This window comes from Cololabis saira, chromosome 20 (assembly GCF_033807715.1).
Source record: "Cololabis saira isolate AMF1-May2022 chromosome 20, fColSai1.1, whole genome shotgun sequence".
NCBI lineage: Eukaryota > Metazoa > Chordata > Actinopteri > Beloniformes > Belonidae > Cololabis > Cololabis saira.
The window spans coordinates 12,280,639-12,293,557 of record NC_084606.1 but is presented as its reverse complement, the minus strand read 5'-3'; the positions used below and the strand labels follow the sequence as shown (position 1 = coordinate 12,293,557).

The following is a 12,919-nucleotide window of genomic DNA, read 5'->3' as shown; positions in this document are numbered from 1 at the left end:
AACGGCCGGACCCCGCAGGGCCCGGTCCGGTGCGGGCCTCCTGCCTCCCCCCAGCCCGGGGGGAGAGAGAGGTGGGATCTTTTGGTGGAGCCAAAGATCCAGCGCCGATGGGATGAAGTTGAGAAGAGAGAGAAAAAGAAGCAGCGGCAGGGGTTTTGATCCTACGCGCGCTGCAGTGACGTCATCGGTGCCTCATTGCGATTGGATGCGCGCGCTTGTAGGCGCCACCCCCCCCGCAAGGCATGCTGGGGGTTGTAGTTCAGGCAACGGCGCCATTTTATGAGGCACATTAAAGCGGAAAAGGGGGGTTCAAAGAAGCAGTACCATTTTGAGGTCTGGTTTTGGGCTCCGCTGCATCCGGCTCCCCCCCAGGGGGTGTCGTAAAACCCCAAGGAAGTCTGTTTTCCCTGGCAGAAACCCTGCTGGGTCCTTGTTTTGATCTCCGGCCATGCAGTGGGGGTCGTAAACGGACTATCTCGACCCAGGCCGAGATAACCAGGAGTTAGCAGCAGGGGGTCGCAGGACTTCAGGAAGAAGGGGCAAAGTCTGGTTTTACAGGTCCTCATAATCACAAAAATATACATTTATAAAAGTCCACATGATCACTGGGTGCGGCCCAACACTGGATTATTAACACCTGGCTGGACGGAGCCACACCTCCTGAGTCTGGTTTGGCCTTTGTAAAACGGGTGAAGCAGGAGGAACTGATGGTGCTACGTCAAGCCTGGGTTTATCTCTGATCCTGGATTTATCTCTGATCCTGGATTGTATTTCTGAATCCTACTTTTGAAACACCTTTGGATTTCTTGTTATTAATGTGTCCGTCTGTGTCGTCCAACAGGATCTCAGTGATCTGATTGGCTGTGGGGTTTCTGGGCGGAGCGGAGTGGAGCTCCACACTGACTCCACCGTCCAGGTCAAACCTGATTGGAGGTTCCACACTCTGACACGCCCCTTACTGCATCCCACTTGCCCACAGGTAACATAGGGGGTTTGGCTCCACCTGACACCTGAGGGTTTCTTCATTATTCAACAATGTAGACCCCACTGTCTCTGTCCCCAGGGTGTCTCACCTGTGGTCCTGTCTGTCTCTGAGGTTCTGGACTGCAGGTAATCCATCTGTCCTGCAGGCTCTGTCCCCCCAGTGGTGGTCAGAGGAACTGCAGCTGCTTTATGTGATCAATAAATCTGTTTCAGATCAGAGCTGGTCAGTTTTCAGGGTCTGGTGTCGGAGAGGGTCCCCATCACAGACAGGGGCTCACACCCAGGTAACGCACACTCAGGTAACGCACACTCTGGTAACGCACACCCAGGTAACGCACACTCTGGTAACACACACTCTGGTAACACACACTCTGGTAACGCACTCAGGTAACGCACACTTAAGGCTGGATTATGGTTCCGCGTTAAACCAACCCAGAGCACACGCCGCTGCCGTGACTCGAACACTCCATTTCGCCGTGGTGCAATTTCCTGAACTTTTTCTGAATGGTTTATCTGACTTTTTCCGGTCACAGTGAATCAAAGAGATAAGGACAACTATTGTGCAAAAAACCAAAACAAAAAAAAAATCACACATACACGAAGAAAAGAGCGCTGAAAGTTCACGACTGCTTCACGAACCGGAACCGGAAATGCGTTGGTTCCAAGCAAACCAATCACAGCCCTCTCGGTCTGCAACCTATTGACACGTAGTTACAATTTGTGGGGTGTGCGACGCGGCGCAACCTGCGGCGCAGGCTCGGCGTCGATTGTTGCAGAACCATTATCTAGCCTTTAGGTAACACACTCAGGTAGCGCACACCCAGGTAACACACTCAGGTAACACAAACTCTGGTAACACACACCCAGGTAACACACTCAGGTAACACAAACTCTGGTAACACACTCAGGTAACGCACACTCAGGTAACACACCCAGGTAACGCACACCCAGGTAACACACTCAGGTAACACAAACTCAGGTAACGCACACTCAGGTAACGCACACTCAGGTAACACACTCAGGTAACGCACACCCAGGTAACACACTCAGGTAACGCACACTCGGGTAACACACTCAGGTAACACACACTGGGGTAACACACACTTTGGTAACACACTCAGGTAACACACACTGGGGTAACACACACTCGGGTAACACACTCAGGTAACACACACCCAGGTAAAGCACTCAGGTAACACGCTCGGGTAACGGACACTCTGAATCATCTTCCACAACGTGCTGAGTGGGTGCTTTCTTTTTTCAGGTGTGCGTCTTACCATGTGTGACCAAACTGGGAAGAGTCTTCAGGTTTACCTGAGCCTTAGACACACCCCCTGCCTCCCTGGCCTGTTGCCCGGCAACACCCTTCTGCTGTCTGCTTTCCAGAGGAGGTTGTCTAGGTAACTGAAGTCATTTATTCTTTACCTTCTGGCAGGTCATATTATTATTTTATCTGGACAGGTGAGAGACAGGTGCCTGATGGTGTGTGTGTGTGTGTGTGTGTGTGTGTGTGTGTGTGTGTGTGTGTGTGTGTGTGTGTGTGTGTGTGTGTGTGTGTGTGTGTGTGTGTGTGTGTGTGTGTGTGTGTGTGTGTGTTCCAGGTCAGGGGGGGTGTACTGCTCCTACCTACCCGTCAGCTGCATCACTGTGACGTCACTGGGAGACCTGAGGTAGACCACACCCCCAACCTTCACCTCCATTGCAGAGTCAGTCATGTTCTTGACGTGGTTCTGTCTTCCCTCAGCTCTGCCCCACCTCCACCAGCTCCCATCATGCACCTGGGCCAGGAGGCGCTGGGCAGTGAACACAGGTGCATGCTGGGTAAGGTCAGAGGTCATGTGGTGTGTTTCCTGTTCCTGCAGCTGCAGTGGAGCTGCGCAACCTGTGGAAGCCTCTACACACAGGTACTAGGTCGAGGTCAAGGTTTACTTTATTATTATTATTATTATTATTATTATTACTTTATATACGGGAGAAATCGGTCTCGGAGTAGAGGCCACACTGCTGCAGTACAGACAGACACAGACGGCACATTAACAACATCAACAACACCATCAACATTAACAGAGGCATGTGCAGCACTTGCAACAGCACTGTATAAATCAACAAACTAGTGCAAATTGTTAAAAGACGATGCTAGCATCATCAGTCTTTTTAACTTTACTGTACAAGATCGCATCATCAGTCGTTAACCAATCCACGTGGGCCAGCTTCTCTCAGCCTCCTATCTATCTCTCCAACCACCCGAGGGAGCTTATTGATAAGTTTGATTGATTGTGGAATGAAGGAGAGCTTATACCTATTGTACTTACACAGGGGGAGCCTGTATCTCCTGCCAGAGCTCATCAGCTCATACTCATGGTTCAGCACATGGGATGGGTCAGACAGGATCTTGTTGGCCTGCCGAATGGTGGATTGTTCAAAGATTTCTTGGAGGGTCATGGGGGGGGGGCATTCCCATGATCTTCCCTGCTGTTTTGACCAGGCTAACTATGGGATTTTGATTTGACTGTTAGGTTCCCAAACCAGCTGGTGATGCCTATGTCTATCGTCGCTCTATAAAAAATCAGCATGATGTTTTTGCAGACCCCAAACACTCTTAGCCTATGTAAAAAATGGAGGAGCTGGTGGATCCTAACACAGACATTTGTCACTTGACTACACTACACTGTCATTTCCCTACACTAGTACCACACACAGGTAACACACACAGGTACTACACTAATACCAAACCCTGAGGAGATAATCATCTAGATTCTAGATAATCATCTAGATTCTAGATGATTATCTATATAACCCGAACCGAGATGATGGTGATATTGTACAGAAGTGTTCGTCTCCATCTAAACATGTTGTTGGGGTCCCGTCAGTTGCCAGAGGTGTCGGGTTTCGTCCTCGTCTCGGGTCAGACTCTGTTAAGGTTGATGTTTGTGTTTCAGGTCTGCAGTTCTCGGTGTGGATCCTCCTCAGCTATTTTTCAGTCCAAATTAAAGTAAGAAGTGTCAAACTAATCAATAACATCATTGATCTAGACTTGTTCCCATCAGTCTCAGTTTACTTAAATACGTTTTTGTCTGTTAATCAATATTGTATATAAAATATATCACATCAACTTTAGTTATTGATAAAACTAAAGGATTTTAACTCCATCTTTGTTTTGATCAGGATTGTAAATCTTATTTATTGATCAGGCTGGTGGTTGACGACGGCACAGGCGAGGCCCACGTTTTGTTTACAGGTGCTCTGGTTCGTTCTGTGCTGGGATTGGCTGACTCCCAGTGGGAGGGGCTACAGAGAGCGCTTCGACCCAAAGGTGTCATCAGAGTCTTTCCTCGGGGGCGGAGCCTGGTCAGTACCTGGCAGGTGTGTCTCCTCACCTGTCCGTCCGTCCGTCAGCTGCTGATGTTCCCCTGTGTGTGTCTCAGGTGTGTGACGGTGACTCTGACGACCCGCTCCTCCAGTTCCTGCTGTGTGTGTGCAGCAATGATGTTGTGTGTCGTCCCATCTCCTTCACCTGCAGGAAACGGACCAATCAGAGATCAGAGGGTAGAAACCGCACACACACACACACACACACACACACACACACACACACACACACACACACACACACACATTAACACTATGACAACATTAACTCAGCCCTGGATGATTGTGTGTGTTTCAGAGGTGAGGCGTTTCAGTCGAGGAGACAGAGACTTCCTGACCAGACTGACTCGTCCTCTGCAGCTCACCTGTGTTCACCTGAACTCTGACCTCACCTGCTCATGACTCACTGTGATCAATAAATGCTGTTACCGATTCAATTCAATTTTATTCATATAGCGTCTATTACAACAGAAGTTGTCTCTAGAATCTTTCCAGAGACCAGAACATAAACCCCCGAGCAATTATTACATAAACACTGGCAGGTAAAAACTCCCCTAGTGGGAGAAAAACCTTAAGCCAAACAGTGGCAAGAAAAACTCCCGTTTAGGAGGGAAGAAACCTGGACCAGGACCTGGATCATAAGGGGGAACCTCCTGCTGAAGACCAGCTAGACAGAGCAGGAAAAGAGAGAACAGACAGAGAGAATGAATAACAGAGAAAGGAGAGACACAGACACAATGGCTAACTGGTGCACTACAGCGATGACTGTATAAACAGATGACCGATCAATAAGTGTGTAAAGATTCCGCTGGTGTCCCCACATGTTGAATTATTAATGTAATGGTGATAAAATTCCTGTTAATGCTGATTTAACAAAGGCAAGGCTTGGATTCATGATATTCTAACAGTAAAAAAAACAAACTAATATCATAATCCATCGCTTTGTAAAGAATGTTTAATCGTTGTTTTGCTCACCGATCGGGTTTTGATTGGTTGTGCCTGCACTTACCGTTAGAGGGGAGACGCGCTGTTTTTTTTTATTCAGCCAATACAGAACTGGACGCTGAATGACAAGCATCGTGTCTGTGTGTCTGTTTCACATTTCCCCCTTTACAGGTAAGAAATTGTGATTGTTTAGCACTTTGCACTGTTTTATATGCTTTCTATTTGTAAGAATACAAGCAACAGTTGATATATTTGTAGTGACTTTGAGAATGAGTTTGAGAGTGAGATTGTATTTACCGCAGACTTTTGCTGGTTCCGCGTGCCTGCGCGCGTGTGTGTGGCATGTGGAAGAGATTTGCCGTTAGACATTGTTTTCTCCTGTATTGAAAAAATGTGATGTTTCAGAAATCTATGTTTGGAAAAAATGCAATACAGAACTGGACACTGAATGACGAGCATCGTGTCTGTGAAGAAAACTCAAATATCCTATCTAGAATATTAGAATATTCTGGGAATCTTAATCTTAAACTGTAAGCCATAATCAGCAATATTAAAATAATAAAACACTTGCTGCAATATTTCATTTGATTTGTAATGAATCCAGAATATATGACATTTTTGTTTTTTTAATTGCATTACAGAAAATAAAAAACTTTATCACAATATTCTAATTTCCTGAGACAGTCCTGTATGTAATTTCTATATTACAGCTGAAATATAATTACCTGTACATAATACACTGAAAACACAAAAGTGAAATAAAGCTCATGTATTTTTGGTTTATATACACATTGATTGTCTTCAAGTGAAACATTTACATTTTCTTTTAATTTGTCATTTTCACTCATGTAGCTCTCTGACATTCATGACTGATGACACAGACGCATGTTTCTGTGCTGATGCTGCTGATGGACATCGTTCCTCCCCCGTTAGTGTCTCCTCCCCCGAGACACTGACATCTTAGTTACACGTTTTTCAGGACGCGTAACTGAACCCCGTCCTGTTCCTCTTTAGGAAATACATTTTCTATCCCATACACACACACACACAAACTGCATTTGTGAATAAATGCAGCTCTTTTGAAAGACGTTACTTTTCCACGTCTCAGTGGATGTGACGTCGTTGGTTGATCTGTAGTCACCAACATCTGGTTCCAGCTGTTAGTGTCCTCATCAATACCATGTATTTGTACTACAACACTACTCAATCAGTACTACTGCAGCACATCAGGGGCCTCATGTAGAAAGGGTGTGTGGATTTCAACGTGAATCCGTGTCTGGAATTCTTGTGTACGGAAAAAAAAAATCTGATTCTCAAAACTGTGCGTACGCCCAAATCCACGCAGGTTTCTTTGAACATCACAATCAGCGTGGATTTGAGTGCACATGCGGGAGCACAAGACTCCTCCCTGTCTCTTCCCTCAATAGATATATTTGAATATGATAATGAAGATAATTATCCATTAAAAAACACTCATCTTAACAAGAAATTTGCAAAAACAGGTAAAACAAATTAAAAAAACATCGGCTGTGAGCTGGAGATAGTCCTGTCCAAAGTTGAGGGCTGGAAAAAATAATTTATTTGGGGGCATTTCTTCCGATTTAAGCCGCATTGCATTGCATTATGGGTATTGTTGTTCTTTGCTTTGTGTTGCGTTCTGTGAAGAGTTGTGGTTTTATTATGATCCTAAGGGTTTGTGAATGTTTATGGGCAGCGTCAGTGCATCATTACACCCTGCTTTTCTTGTTTGTATTTTAAAGGTATTGTGACATCATTTTTAACATGCTTTTAACACTATTAAAAGTCTTGGCCAACATCCCTCAAATGTGTCTAAAAGAGTGTAACAAGAAAAAATTCACTCTAGTACTCCATTCCTGGCTTTTTATTACAGTGTTTTTTTGCGCCGTGAAAAACGGGTCCTTTTCCCCCTTTCCTGTCAATCATTGCGCCGCTCTTCTTCCCAACCTCCTCCTCCTCCTCCTGCTACACGCTTCTGCCGGCGTCTCCACACACACGCGCGCACACCGAACCACACACACAGCCCAGACAGGGCGACTACAGCCCGGGGATGAAGTCCGTGGGACCAGAGAACTCGACTGGAAGTGGAGTCCTCTGGTCCCGGTCACGGACTTCTAACAGCGGCGTCGGAGAGTTAAGCCGGGAGCGACAGGCGAAGCATGCACGGAAAAGCAGCAGGGCGAGCAGTCCACAGCAAACAATGATAAAAATAAAGGCATGTAAATAAAGTGTCCCCTTATCTTAAGTCCAGTCAGTGGCCGCGGGTCTTCTTAGCAGTTCTCCTCCCGGTGATGAAAACAAAAACAGCTCCGTGTTAAGCCTGATTTATGGTTCCGCGTTAAATCGATGCAGAGCCTACGCCGTAGGGTTCAGCGTACGGTGCGCGTCGCCGCGTAACCCTACGCCGTAGGCTCTGCGTCGGTGTAACGCGGGACCATAAATCAGCCTTTATGGTGCGCTGGAGAGGAGAGGAGGCAGGGAGCTGGGTGGAGGGGGCGGTGATTTAGCAGGGTACGACGTCACGGTCTGCCACCAAACCAGATGAGCCGTTTTTGCATAGTTATGCGGAAAATCCCAGAAAGCACACAATACACTGAATGTTAAAAGTTCGTTGTTTTTTGGGTGTAATTGATGTCAAGACACCCAACAAAACACAAAAAATCAAGAAAAATGTGTTTTTCATGTCACAATACCTTTAAGAACCAACCCCAGAACTTAAATTGGTGGGACGAAAAACGGCTCCTCGTTCCGTTTTATTGTCACGTGTATTATATACTGACTGATTAAGACCAATGTACACATTTATTGAGTTTTACACAATGTGGATGTCGGCGATCACCTCTCCCATAAGTATAACAATGTGAACAATATACATTTATATTTAAAGCATGAAGCATTACGATCTGATTCCTCTGCTGCAGAAATAAAGACAACTTGTGCCAACGGGATTATCGTGGTGCAAACGTGACAAATAAAGAGCAAAGTTGCTGTAACTCGGAGTGTTGCATCCACAGGAGAAGAAACCGGTCTAGATCCCGATCCATCACCGGAGAAACACTTTCTGGATCCTGCAGCACCTGCAGCGGACTCAATATCAGACTCTGAAAGTTTCCTAAACATTCAATAAAAACTTTATTCATCATTGCTGAATCACATCAGTTCGTACAGTTATGGGATGTTTTAGGATCTGGCTTTAATCTCCAGTGCTCGTCCCATACGGTCGTCATGGCGACTGAGAGATGTCCGACCTGTCAGCAGCTCCAGCTGAAAGCATCATCTTGGTCTGAACCGGAGCAGCTGGTCCAAGGCTGCGATTGGGATTTGCGGGTTCCATCGTTGAGCTCTTGCCTTTAGTTGTTTGTTCAGATCATGTGGTTGATTGTGAGATTGTCGCAGCTTCATTCGTGTGTAACTTATCTGGTGATGTGGGGACTGTCGTGTCCTTCATGTGGTCGTGAACGTATTGTTGACGTTACGTTTCCTCATATTCTGCACTTCACTGCATCACCAGTGAGTTTCGGCAACGGACAAAACCTCAGAAAAGTGTGTACGCCAGCCTTGGTGTGTGTGTGAAGGACCGCAACTTTCTACGTTCAAATCAATTTTTGTATATCCGACCGTGAGCGTAGAAAGTGGCGTACGCACGTTTTTTGTGGACTTTTGTTTCCAATTGTTTCCAACATGAGGCTCCTGTGGAAACAACATGAGGCTCCTGATCCGGGACCAGGACCGCTGCCAGTCCTGCACCAGGGTTCTGGACCAGGTTCAGACGTGCTCACAGTCCCAGATCAGGATTAGACCGGTTCAGATGGTTGAGCTGGAAGCAGGAAGCAGGTTCAGCAGCAGCTGCTCCATCCAGAACCAGGACCTGGACCAGGACCAGGACCTGGACCAGGACCAGGACCAAAGCTCAGTTAGAGGGGACCAGAATACGTCCTGGAAAACAGAGAAAGAGAGTGAAATACACCACAATACTGAAACGGGTTCTGGTTGAACTGGTTCTGGACTGTGTTCTGGTCTGAGCTGGTTCTGGACTGTGTTCTGGTCTGAACTGGTTCTGGACTGTGTTCTGGTCTGAACTGGTTCTGGACTGTGTTCTGGTCTGAGCTGGTTCTGGGCTGCGTTCTGACCTCGGGCCTTCCTCTTGTAGTAGATGAATCCAGCCAGAGACAAAACCAGACCCAGGATCAGTCCTGAAGCTCCGATGGCGATCTTGTTTCTCTCGGACTCGGGCATGGACGGATCTGAGGACACACAGGTGATGAGGACAGATGAGATGAGTGTTTTGCATGAACAAGTACAAATTAACACGTTCATTTGTTTGAGAACGTTGAACTGAACACAACATAATTGCAAAAAAGAACTTGAACGTGAACTTGTTCAGATCTGCAGATCACGAACAGGAATTTGAACTGTTCAGATTATGTGAGTTTCAGCTTCACTGTTTAGGTCCAATTATTAGGGAATACATTTCAGCAGCGGGCGGCGCACACATTTAAAACACACATTTAAAATACTCGACGATAATAGATAATAGAATTACTGAACCTAAGTACTCTAAAGTTGTTATCAAAACTTTACAGGTTAGTGTCCAAAATAGATAACTCAGTCTCTCTTCTGACATTTCTTCTTCCGGCTCTCGGTGAAGGCGGACGCTTTTCTGCTCCCTCTCCCTCCCTATCTGCCATGCTGCTGCTTTTTGTCCTGTCTTGTCTTCAGAGCCTCTCTTTTTCACTACTCTGAAATTCTACAATCATGGAATTGATTAACTGGTCTCCCAGCACAATTGACCACATTTTTGCGACGAGAAGTCAGGGGACAAGGGAGCCCTTCTGCCCCGATGGGACTTTTTTTGCCGGATACACAATGGACTCCTATAAACATTGGAGACCGTTGTGTCTGGCGATCCTGTCTGTCGAGGACGTTGAAGATGCCTTCATAATTGGATTTTATGATAGCAGGATTTGTTGTAATTGGAGTGGGGGGATTCCTGGTATATCGACAAACGCGTAATTCGTCGACAGCTGTTTTGGCCCTTTCCGAGCTGCCGGACATGGCTGAAGGGATAAGCTCTGAGACTAACACTCAGACTTTAACGTTGGGAGAGCAAAACCGCAACCTGGATGCGATTCTTGAACAGAACCCCCCCCCCCTTCACATGCAAGTCTTGTGATGATGTTTGTTGCTTTGTGTGCCGAGGTGTTTTTTGCATCTTGACATGACCTTTATGGTTTTGTATACCGGTACGGAGGTTCTGGTCGGAGATTTGTGAGGATTTATCCACATGGATCAACTACAGAATCCCAGTGTGCCCCATGATATGTATATTAGGTCACTTGGGAGATATTCAAATGGAATCTAACCGGATACACCTGGTTCTCACTGCCTTATGTATCGCAAAGAAAACCATTCTAGTGAATTGGAAACAAAAGTCCAGTTTATGTATTAAATTGTTATGTTGTTAGTATATTATATTATTATAGAAATTATTATAGAGATAGATGAATGGATGGATGAATGGGATGCCTGGGTCTGGGGCCCTCTGTTGTCGGGCCCGCGCGGGTGTCGCCCTGTTGGGGGATTCTCTCTCTCCGGGTCCGTCTCCAGTCCCACCCGCTGCCTCCGCGGCGGGGCGCTCCTCTGGTTCTGGACGGCCACTTTTGTGGGCGCGGGTGCGCCTGCCCGCGTCGGCGGTCGGCAGCCTGCCTGTCTTTCCAGGCAGGCTGGCTTCTCGCCGGGTGGGGGTCGTTGGCCTGGAGGGTGAAGGCCTCCTGGCCACATGTCCGGCCCGGACTGGGTGGCCGGGGTTCGCCTGGGTAGCGGTTCACTGACGCGGGATCCCTGGCTGCTTCTTCCCGTAGTCGTGGGAGCCCTGCCCGTGGGTCTCCTCGACTGCCACTGGAGGGGGGGGTGGGGGCTCGCTGGCGGTGAGTTTCCTCCCGCCCTCTTCTCGCCCTCTGTGGGGTTGCTGGTGGCCTGGGTTCCGGGTTCTTCCTTGTCAGCCTCTGGTCTTGCGCGTGGCGAAGTTGCCTCCCCGCCCCCCTCCCCCACTATTTGATAGGATTATTACACACACACACACACACACACACACACACACACACACACACACACACACACACACACACACACACACACACACACAAAGATATATATATTCACATACATACACATAGCCACATAGATATATTTACATACACACATATACATACATTCATACATGCATACATACACACACATAGCCACACATATATATACACGCTCACACACACACACACATACAGCCACTCAGACATGTACATATACACACGGAACATACAAACACATAGCCACATATACATATACACACACATGCATATAAACACACACACACACACACACACACACATAGCCACACAGACATATACATACACACACACATAGACATACACATTGCCTTGTTTACCTGCATGTTTGCTCTGTAATTTTTAGGGTCAGTTAGTCGCGGTAGCTTAGCTCAGATTGTGATTTTTTTTGCTGGATACACAATGGATTACTACAAATATTGGAAACCGTTGTGTTTGGCGATCCTGTCTGTCGAGGACGTTGAAGATGCCTTCATAATTGGATTTATGATAGCAGGATTTCTCTTGATCGGAGAATGGGGATTCCTGGTGTACCGACAAATGCGTAAGTCGTCGACAGCTGTTTTGGCTCTTTCAGAGCTGCCGGACGTGGCTGAAGGGACAAGCAAGGCGATCAACACTCAGACTTTAACGTTGGGGGAGCAAAGCCGTAAGCTGGATGCGATTCTCGAACAGAATCGCAGGCTGGCGGCGGTCTTTGAGCTCATTGGCAAGATGGATAAGACCTTGGAGAAGTTGGAAGCTCGGCTTGGCGGGAATTGATCACAAATTCGTTTCGATTTGATTGGAGTCGCCTAAAGGCAGACGGAAAATTACAGAGTCTGTCTGTTTTGCAATATAATTGTTGATTCTATAATCTGACCTTGACAGGGCGGTTTTGGCCGATCGCTCTGGTCACAATCTTCCTGGTGGAATGTAAACAAGGTGACTCTGCCCCCACTAACCTTCCCCTCTCAGGAACATCTGTGGACTGTTTTCAGAAATGACTGAGCTGACTGATAACATCAAGGACATTGGCTGAGGAGCAGCTCTGAGCGAAGTTCACGGACTTATCGCTACACACACACTTGCTGATAACCACACCTCCCTCAACTCAACGCCTTCCTCGGCCCCCCCTCTTATCAGCCCCCCAAAAGTCTCCGGGTTTTGAGCGCCACAAAGTTGCGGCGATCACTTGGATGTACTGTGCCGGGAAACACCCCCCCCCCCCCCCCCCCAAACCGCCCCCAACCCCCCCACACACCCACACGCAAGTCTTGTGATGATGTCCTGTAATTTTATCTATACAGCTCAAAACCATCACTAAACATGGCAGTCATTTCAAGTGACGGACACTGGCTGATTTATGGTTCCGCGTTACACCAACACAGAGCTTGCGGCGTCTGATACGCAGTGACCCGTACGTACGGTGCGCGTTACCGCGTATCCTACGCCGGAGGCTACGCCGTCGATTTAACGCGGAACCATAAATCAGGCTT

At 47.2% G+C, this 12,919-nt stretch overlaps 2 protein-coding genes across 2 annotated transcripts in view; one reads left to right on the top strand and one right to left on the bottom strand.

Moving 5' to 3' along the window:
* LOC133420443 (CST complex subunit CTC1-like) overlaps nucleotides 1-5,006 on the top strand; it is a 31,070-nt gene extending 26,064 nt beyond the window's left edge. The window contains exons 12-21 of the mRNA XM_061710136.1: nucleotides 842-979; nucleotides 1,064-1,110; nucleotides 1,198-1,268; nucleotides 2,249-2,384; nucleotides 2,586-2,654; nucleotides 2,729-2,888; nucleotides 3,924-3,976; nucleotides 4,176-4,332; nucleotides 4,410-4,530; nucleotides 4,652-5,006. Coding sequence (XP_061566120.1) covers nucleotides 842-979; nucleotides 1,064-1,110; nucleotides 1,198-1,268; nucleotides 2,249-2,384; nucleotides 2,586-2,654; nucleotides 2,729-2,888; nucleotides 3,924-3,976; nucleotides 4,176-4,332; nucleotides 4,410-4,530; nucleotides 4,652-4,755 — 1,056 coding nt within the window. The 3' untranslated portion in view covers nucleotides 4,756-5,006. The remainder of the gene's footprint in view (nucleotides 1-841; nucleotides 980-1,063; nucleotides 1,111-1,197; nucleotides 1,269-2,248; nucleotides 2,385-2,585; nucleotides 2,655-2,728; nucleotides 2,889-3,923; nucleotides 3,977-4,175; nucleotides 4,333-4,409; nucleotides 4,531-4,651) is intronic.
* Nucleotides 5,007-8,049: 3,043 nt separating this feature from the next.
* LOC133420852 (rano class II histocompatibility antigen, D-1 beta chain-like) overlaps nucleotides 8,050-12,919 on the bottom strand; it is a 16,632-nt gene continuing 11,762 nt past the window's right edge. Inside the window, exons 5-6 of the mRNA XM_061710708.1 lie at nucleotides 9,447-9,560; nucleotides 8,050-9,252 (exon numbers count right to left, since the gene is read on the bottom strand). Coding sequence (XP_061566692.1) covers nucleotides 9,227-9,252; nucleotides 9,447-9,560 — 140 coding nt within the window. The 3' untranslated portion in view covers nucleotides 8,050-9,226. The remainder of the gene's footprint in view (nucleotides 9,253-9,446; nucleotides 9,561-12,919) is intronic.